At 39.7% G+C, this 9,882-nt stretch overlaps 1 protein-coding gene across 1 annotated transcript in view; it reads left to right on the forward strand.

The window, feature by feature from the left end:
* The first annotated feature begins 6,130 nt into the window (after window positions 1-6,130).
* LOC102208358 (protocadherin gamma-A3-like) overlaps window positions 6,131-9,882 on the forward strand; it is a 4,730-nt gene continuing 978 nt past the window's right edge. Inside the window, exon 1 of the mRNA XM_005719995.1 lies at window positions 6,131-8,429. Within this exon, the coding sequence (XP_005720052.1) occupies window positions 6,144-8,429 (2,286 nt within the window). The 5' untranslated portion in view covers window positions 6,131-6,143. The remainder of the gene's footprint in view (window positions 8,430-9,882) is intronic.

Consider the following 9,882-nt stretch of genomic DNA (forward strand, 5'->3'; position numbering starts at 1 on the left):
TATGTGGAAATATGTGTGTGTTTGTATGTACGCATGCATATATGTATATATACATATATGTATGTATGTGTGTGTATGTTTGTATGGGTGTATCTGCATTTTTGCAGGTGCATGTATAACTTGTACATATCTTTCTTTTGTAAATGTAAATTTGTCTGTTATTGTGTAAATACTTACGCTGTTGTGTACTTCACACACACAGAGTAATGCCAAACTGCCTTTCATTGTTCTTGTAACAGTGACAATAAAAAGCTATTCTATTCTCTTCTAAATGCAGCGCATATTTTTTGGTTTAATTCTATCTAGGTCACAAGAACAGCTCTGTTTCAGCAGTGCTGCTGTAAGATAGGAAGGAATTTCCAGTTTACATAAGGGCTTACTTTAAATATTGAAAGTCTCACTAAGATTCAGTGATTCTAAAAACTGAGGGTAATCTTGTTTTGTCTTGCTTTGGCTTTCAGAATCATCTTGTCCAGAGGGGACATCAACGTTTTAGTTGATTAGTTTTTGTTTTTGTTTTTTTCACCAGGTTCTTAAATCATGACCTTCTTAAATGTTATCACATACTGTCACTAAAATATCTAGATTTTGCACCAAATCCTTAGTGTTTTATGTGATAAATTGTCACTGTTTTTTTTTTTTTTTGTGCACAGTAGTTGCACAACAGTGTTCTAAACATGAGGAGGAACAATCAGTGCAATTAAATTCTCAAACACTAGATTATTAAATCTAAAATATTTTTGGTCTGGGTAAAATGCTGCTTCAAAAACTCAAAAGATCAAATTATGGTATTCCATTGTAGCGGTATTGCACTTGCAGTGTGTAAAACCAATAAATATGCATGAATTCTATTTTATTTTATTTTATTGCTGTTGTTCTTCAGGATACATACTAACTACTGTCTTTTTTCTTCTTTCTTTTCTTGGTGCATTTCCTGGATGAATCTTCCACTTCAATCTAATAGGTAAGATTATTTTGATTTCCCCTTTTCCCTGAAATCTCACCCCAAACACTAAAATCCTTATCATTGCAATATACAGCCACAATTAATATGAAATTCACAGTTCCCTTTACACAGTACATGATAGTATTTCACCACAACCCATGATCTACATTGACACTAGATATGAAATGTTATGAGTGTTTATACAACAAATATCCCCAGAAATGTTTCATTGAAAGTCATATTGGTGCAGGACTGAGACTGCAGGTAGCAGTCTTGAAACACAGCAGCAACATTACTCTAGTTTGTGTGCGTTGTGTAGTTCTACCCTAGGCTTTATGCTACATGAATATTAATGTGAATATTTCTGGCTTCTGCTGTGGAGTCTTTGCCTAAATAATGCTCAATCATGGTGCACAAAATATTTTTGCTCTTCAGCAGGATGCTAATATGTGTGAGGAGGGAAACATGCAAGAAAGTATCAAAACCTATCAAATTTATCCATTCCTTTCAGCTCTACAAAAAAGAAAACAAACCAAAAACAAACAAACAAACATACTGCTCTGAAATGTGTCATTATTTTTTCATGCCTCTGGATGAGTGTAGCAGTACTTTCAATGTTGATTCCACTGCTCAAATCTAGGTCATTGGACTCATCAGTTAGATTAGATCAGATTATCTATCCGTCTATCTATCCACTCCTTCTCTACTGTATCTTTGTATACATTTGTTCATTTATCTATGTAACCATCTGTCAGCCTGCCTCTCTCTGCAGATATGCAGCTCAGTATGGTTTTACACAGAATCTGTGTGTTTGTCCACACTTCAGTCTCAACATAATGTTTGTCAAATGAATTCGCTCAATCTCTTATATTTTTTAGTCTGCTGCAAATATTGTATCAGAAAACGTTGTTGTTGCTGTCAGCCCACTCCATTCACGGCAAATTTTGGACCTACTTAGGTGGTCATAAGATGACTTGTAAACAGAGATAATAATAAAACAGACAGTATATTAATCACCCGTTATGGAAAAAATATGCTTCATTTATTTAACTTATTCGTTTATCTTTTTATTTATGCTTATCGAGATCTTATCGAGATTTTGCTTTCTTTTGCATGGGTGTTGCTAAAAAACAATGTATGTAGTAGTCAGGAAAGGCTAAACAGTGGAGCATCAGTGCTCAGACACCTGCCGTTTTAGTTCATCACTGCTGGTGGTGCTGTTGCCTAAGCAGACTTGTGCAATGCGTATTAAAGACACAAAGTCACCACCCGTCTTTAAAGGAGATAGGCGATGGCTATTAAGCTGTCGTGGCTTTGGGTAAATTTAAAAGAAGACTGTACACACTGCAAAGCCTCTATGATAAATAGCTGGAGCTTTCTGTACCGATCACTGTGTTGTTTTGGACCTGATATTACTGGGAAGAAATGGATAATATGAAGCACAACGGTACCCTGCGTCAGTGGAACGTCTCCATTTTGCTTTTCTTTGTGGTTGCTGCTGTCAATGGACAAATCCGCTATTCTATACCAGAAGAGATGAGGAAAGGACTCTTTGTCGGGGACATTGCAAAAGACCTGGGCTTGGATGTCAGACGGTTGGTATCTGGTCGAGCTCGACTGGTAATAGAAGATGATAATCAATATGTCGTGCTGAACCAGAACAAAGGCCATATCGTTGTCAATGAAAGAATTGACAGAGAACAATTATGCGCTAAGAAATCTCCGTGCAGCTTTAGTCTGGAAATTGTTCTTGAAGAGCCACTCGAATTGTTTTCCATTACTATCGAAATACAAGATATAAATGATCATGCTCCCGTTTTCCCAAAAAAAGAAATAAAATTAGAAATTAGCGAATCGACGCCGACTGGGACTGTGTTTTTGCTTGATAGTGCAGCTGATCCTGACGTAGGGACAAACTCACTGCAGAGTTATTCTTTAAAAGCAAACGAACATTTTGTTCTCAAACAACATACTCGAGCAGATGGGAGTAAATATGCCGAAATGGTGCTTCAGAGTGGTTTGGACCGCGAGAAGCAAAGCAAACATGCGCTCATATTAACGGCTGTCGATGGTGGCGAGCCGCAGATGTCCGGAACGGTAAAAATACACATATCTGTGCTGGATGCAAATGACAACTCGCCCGTTTTTACACAGTCCATATACAAAGCCTCTGTATTGGAAAATGCTTTACGAGGCACAATTATTGCCACAGTCAGTGCAGTAGACGCTGACCAAGGTTACAATGGTAACGTTACATATTCATTCACACACCTAGAAGATGGTTCCGCTTGTCCTTTTGAAATAAATTCCAACACAGGTGAGATTAAACTAGTCGGGGATATCGATTATGAGGCTTCTCCAAATTACGAGATAAACCTCCAAGCAAAAGATCCATGGGGTGTCACAGGAGCCAGCAAGTTAGTGATCGAAATAGTAGATGAAAATGATAACAGTCCAGTAATCACAATGGCTTCCTATTCGGGGAAGATTTCAGAAGATTCTCCTCCTGGCACAGTTGTGGCGTTAATTAGTGTCCAAGATAAAGATTCTGGAAAAAACGGACAGGTGCATTTAACTATAGATGAACATCTGCCTTTCAAAATTAAATCTTCCCTCAGAAACTATTATACATTAATCACTGCGCAAACTCTCGACCGAGAGAAGCTTCCCACGTACAACATTACTCTCACTGCCACTGATGAGGGCTTCCCAGTATTATCGAACAAAAAATCCGTCTATTTAGAAGTTAGCGATATTAATGACAACGCTCCAGTTTTTAGTCAAAGTCTTTACAGCGCTCAGGTAACGGAAAACAATTCTCCAGGTGTCCCTCTGTTGCAGATTAGTGCTACTGATTTGGACCAGGGCCAGAATGCACGTATATCATATTTTCTTTTTGAAGACGAGCTGAATGGAAATCCGGTATCCGCATATTTCTCCATTAATACAGAAAGTGGAGTCATTCAGTCTCTGCGTTCACTGGACTATGAACAAGTCAAAGAGTATCAAATACGAGTTAAAGCACAAGATGGTGGGTCACCCCCACAAAGTAGTAACACATCAGTTATTGTACATGTACAGGACCAGAATGACAACCCTCCTCAGGTTCTGTACCCAGTCCAGACTGGTGGCTCTCTGGTGGCTGAAATGGTGCCTCGTTCAGCAGATGTGGGCTATCTGGTGACTAAAGTGGTGGCTGTTGATGTGGACTCTGGACAGAATGCCTGGCTCTCCTATAAACTGCAGAAAGCCACAGACAGGGCGCTGTTTGAAGTGGGCTTACAGAATGGAGAAATCAGAACTATCCGCCAAGTCACTGATAAAGATGCTGTCAAACAAAGACTGACTGTTATAGTGGAGGACAACGGACAGCCCTCTCGTTCAGCTACAGTCATTGTTAACGTGGCGGTGGCGGACAGCTTCCCTGAAGTTCTGTCGGAGTTCACTGAGTTGACCCACGACAAGGAGTACAATGACAACCTGACTTTTTACTTAGTCTTGGCTCTGGCTGTAGTTTCCTTCCTCTTCATCACGTGTTTAGTGGTTATTATATCAGTCAAAATCTACAGGTGGAGACAGTCTCGCATCCTGTATCACTCCAACCTGCCTGTCATTCCATATTATCCACCACGTTACTCAGACACTTTGGGCACAGGGACTCTTCCACATGTGTACAATTACGAGGTGTGCAGGACGACTGACTCCAGAAAGAGTGACTGTAAGTTCGGCAGAGCTGGTAGTCAGAACGTGCTGAGGATACAGAGTGAAAAGAGCATCCTGGATGAACCAGACTCTCCGATAGAGGTTTGTTTATGTTTTACATTTGGGCGCTTGTGTGTCAGTAATCTAGCATTGCTAATAAATAGTTTTAAACTACACTTTTGCTTTAACAGTCATGAAGAGAATTTCTTCTATCATCCTGACTGTAAACAGTATCTGTCTGTAAAACAAAGTGTAACAATAGCTCCTCATTTGAAGATGGTTATACAATTTCACCGACTCCACTCAAGACAAAGTAAACACACTGACAAAAACTTTATCTTTGCGTTATACATAATCAGCGAATAGCCCCCCCCCCTCCCCCCCACCCAATAAGTGCAATAACTCAGACCTTGGTTAGTATGGATGACGCTGGAAACTTTGTAGGATACAGTGCAAGCATCACGTCTCCGGTTGATTATATTGGCTTGTGTGAACACTAATATATATATATATTTTTTTCATCAAATGACAATGTTTGTTTTTATGCAGGGTTAATATAATTACGTCTAAATACTGTAGTAGTTACATTCTGAAATGGAAACGGCTCCACTGTCCTGTCACTGTCCTTGGTGCTGAAGTGCTTTGCTCTGAGATGCAGTCGTCATTATTATCGTTGAGATTTCTAAGACTTTGAAGAGGCCATTCATTTAGGATCCACTTGTATGTTTTATTTATAATGCAGTTAATTATATAAATAATAACAAATAAATAAATAAATAAATAAATAAATAATAAAAAACGACAACCCATAACTTCAGATTCATTTAATAGCAAGCAAGTTTTGCGTTATTATCATTCGTTCTTCTTTAAAATTTACAGGTCACTAGCAATGTGTATTTTTTATGTCATAAGGGGACATGTGACAGTAACTTTGAAATCCGCTGTTATCAAAAAATGTTTTAAAAAGAAAAAGAAAGAGGAAAAAGAGAAGAAAGTGCCAGTGGTCTTTTTGCTTTGTGTCACACACTTTTTGCTTTTTTCCAGTTGAATTAATCTTTTTCTAACAGTGAAAGTCAGTATTTTCTGCATTCTTTAATTCACTTAACAGACGTACGTGCCTTCAAAGTGAAATCATTACGTTATTTCTACAGAGATAGTGTGCAGAGTGATGAACGTGGTCATTGGCTTTTCTAGTTTCATATTATACCCTCTAAGTGACGCTGTTGCCTGGTAAATCTATTCTGCAATGCATTTCGAGACAGGGCTGTTTCCACCCCCATCACTGCGTTTTGTAACGGCAGATGATCTGCTTTTCATAGGAGCTGGATCAAATAGAATACACACCTGCTTTTTTATTTAACGTCATATATCGACGTGTGTGAGTCTTCCTCTCTAAGTTAAAGCCCTCGATCCATTGCTCGGTTTTGGTTTTTAAGACCTGTTTTCAAAAATGGCATTTGGAGTAGAACATCGAGACCGAGTTGTAAGATGGCGAATGCGACTTACAGCCAGCCTGTTTGTTTTTCACGTCCTTTTTCTTTATCGAGCGGAGGCACAGATCCGATATTCGATCCCAGAGGAGCTGAAAACAGGGTCCCTTGTTGGAAATGTGGCACAAGATCTTGGCTTGGATCTAAAAAGGCTTCGTTCTGGACGGGCCCGTATCGTTACGGGAGAAAGCATTCAGTACACAGAGCTGAAAACAGACAAAGGGACTTTAGTTGTGAATGAGAGAATAGACCGAGAGCAGCTTTGTGGGGATTTGACTCCATGTAGCTTTACCTTTGAGATTTTATTGGAAAAACCGATGGAGCTGCACCCTGTGACGATAGAGGTATTGGATGTAAATGATAACGCTCCCACTTTTCAGAACAGTCACTTGGAATTTGAAATAAGCGAATCTGCTGCGCTCGGTTCCCGTTTTGTGCTGGAGAGTGCGGAGGACGCTGATGTTGGGCAAAACAGTCTGCAGAACTACATTTTAACTCCGACAGACAATTTTGTGTTGAAACAATATGTTAATCCGGATGGAAGTAAATATGCTGAAATGATGCTTCAGAAGCCTTTAGACAGAGAGGTACAGCCACGCCTATCTTTAAAACTGTTGGCCGTTGATGGTGGAAATCCACAGAAATCTGGGACAGTAAATATAGAGGTAAACGTACTAGATGCGAATGACAATGCTCCGGTGTTTAATCAATCCTTATATAAGGCCGCGGTGATTGAAAATGCCCCAAAAGGCACGCATGTTGTTACAGTGAATGCGAGCGACATTGATACCGGTTCAAATGGAAAAGTGGCATATTACTTTTCAAAATCAAAGGCAGGGATAGCTGATTTATTCGATATAGATGAAGCTACTGGTCGAATATATGTGGCAAAGGAAATCGACTTTGAAATGGACAAAAAGATTGAGTTCAGAGTTGAAGCGAAAGATCAAGGGGGACTGACAGATTCTAGTAAAGTTGAAATTGAGGTCTTGGATATAAACGATAATGCACCGGTCATTAACGTGATGTCATTCACTAGTCCTGTGTCAGAAGACTCAGCTCCGGGTACCACTCTTGGCATTATTAATGTGAAAGATCTTGATTCGGGTGAAAACGGACAGGTAAGGTGCACGATCGAAGGCAGTGTTCCTTTTAAAATTAAATCCAATGTGAGAAGTTATTATACACTGATAACTGATGCTGCCTTAGATCGTGAAAGTTTGTCAGAATTTAACATCACCGTTATTGCCTCAGACGCGGGCTCCCCTCCGCTGTCAACCAGAAAAACTTTTAATCTAAAGGTGTCAGATGTTAATGACAATTCCCCAAAATTTCCTCGAAATTTTTATAGGGCTTGGATTGTGGAAAATAACTCTCCTGGTCTTTCTATCATGACTGTTAATGCTAAAGACCCCGATGAAAACCAAAACGCCCGCGTTTCCTACATTTTGGAAGATTGTGAGATTAATGGGTCTCCAGTATCTGAATACGTTTCTGTTAATGCAGAAAGTGGAGTGGTGCATGCAGTGCGTTCGTTTGACTATGAGCAAATCAAACAACTGTTATTCATTGTAAAAGCGCAGGATGGAGGCTCTCCTCCACTAAGCAGCAATGTGACTGTGAAAATAATGATCCAAGACCAGAACGACAACCCCCCTCAGGTTCTGTACCCAGTCCAAACTGGTGGCTCTCTGGTGGCTGAAATGGTGCCTCGTTCAGCAGATGTGGGCTATCTGGTGACTAAAGTGGTGGCTGTTGATGTGGACTCTGGACAGAATGCCTGGCTCTCCTATAAACTGCAGAAAGCCACAGACAGGGCGCTGTTTGAAGTGGGCTTACAGAATGGAGAAATCAGAACTATCCGCCAAGTCACTGATAAAGATGCTGTCAAACAAAGACTGACTGTTATAGTGGAGGACAACGGGCAGCCCTCTCGTTCAGCTACAGTCATTGTTAACGTGGCGGTGGCAGATAGCTTCCCTGAAGTGCTATCGGAGTTCACTGAGTTGACACATGACAAGGAGTACAATGACAACCTGACTTTTTACTTGGTCCTGGCTCTGGCTGTAGTTTCCTTCCTCTTCATCACGTGTTTAGTGGTTATCATATCAGTCAAAATCTACAGGTGGAGACAGTCTCGCATCCTGTATCACTCCAACCTGCCTGTCATTCCATATTATCCACCACGTTACTCAGACACTTTGGGCACAGGGACTCTGCCACATGTGTACAATTACGAGGTGTGCAGGACGACTGACTCCAGAAAGAGTGACTGTAAGTTCGGCAGAGCTGGTAGTCAGAACGTGCTGAGGATACAGAGTGAAAAGAGCATCCTGGATGAACCAGACTCTCCTCTGGAGGTTTGTCATTTCATATAGACACATCTGTTCCTTATCCTTTATGTAATTGCTTCAATGAAATAGCTTCTCAATGTTGCAAAATTTCCAGCAACAAGAACAGAGTCTTAGTTTACATTAGCAGTCAGGTAATTCTAGGTTACCACAATTGACACATTCTCCACACATCCTCCAGAATAATCAGGGGTAGAGGCCAATATTTTTCTTTTAGTATAAATAAATGGGTTTTAATGTTCTAAACATGTCTTTGCAGTGTCTTCTGACATTTTGTTTAATGATATTATTTGGTTTCCACAACATTCTAAAGAACGAGACTACCCTGAAAGTTTAGTAAAAAACATTTTAATGTTAAGCAGAGCAATCATTCACACATATCTTAATAGCATTCTTATGTTATGTCTTTCCCATGAAAACATTTCATGACAAGACAGTTGAGTGCCAAAATATTTTCTAGTGATTCTAAATTACTCATTATAAGATCCTGAGGACACATGAATTATTTTAGCAAATGATATATAGATTTATACATACATTCCTTAAAAAGTAATACTTCCGTTTTCTTTCTCTTTTTTCCTTTTTTTTATTTTTATTTTTTTTATTTTTTGTTGCAACGGTTTCTTCTGTTTACCGGGTTTAGAAATTACTTGAATGATAATCTCTCATTATTCTAGTGGGTCCATTTTAACTATATCTCCTCACAAAATTCGTTGCGACATACATGCTGAAGTGAAAATATTTTATTGAACATGGTGTTTTGATATCATTTCATATTGATTTCCACGCAAGATAAAATGTGTTGATGTTGGGTTTGCGGTGTTGCTTCTGAAATTCAGGAATCATATGACTTCCACGTTTTATACTCTAAGGGACGCTGTTGGCCAGTTAAATATTTTCGGTCTTTCGTTGTCATCCAGTCCATCCCCTCAGTGATCATACATTAAGGGCAGCTCATTGTCTTTTGTCAAGATTTCGTTTGAACGAGGACTCACAACTTTATAAAGGTTGTTGACAATTGTAAATGTAGCTTCAGGGATGATAGACTAGGACATTATTTAAACTACCTGAACGGAAAAATCGTTCGTTCTCTACATATATATATTCTGTCTGAGTAATGGCGACTTTAACATGCCTGAGTTGCGTATCCGAATGGCGATCACTTTGTGGAGTACGACGTCACATAGGATTTCTTCTGTTGCTGCTTCTTGCTGTTAACATGGTAGGTGGTCAGATTCGGTATTCTATACCTGAGGAGATGAAGAAAGGCTCTGTTATTGGTAATGTGGCGCAGGATCTAGGCTTGGATCTGAAAAGGCTCCGCTCAGGGCGGGCCCGTATCGTGACCGGAGAAAACGTTCACTACACCGAGCTGCAGACAGACAAAGGGATT

The sequence above is a fragment of the Pundamilia nyererei genome, unplaced genomic scaffold (assembly GCF_000239375.1).
Source record: "Pundamilia nyererei isolate P.nyererei 1_Seehausen unplaced genomic scaffold, PunNye1.0 scaffold00001, whole genome shotgun sequence".
In the NCBI taxonomy this organism is placed as follows: Eukaryota; Metazoa; Chordata; class Actinopteri; order Cichliformes; family Cichlidae; genus Pundamilia; species Pundamilia nyererei.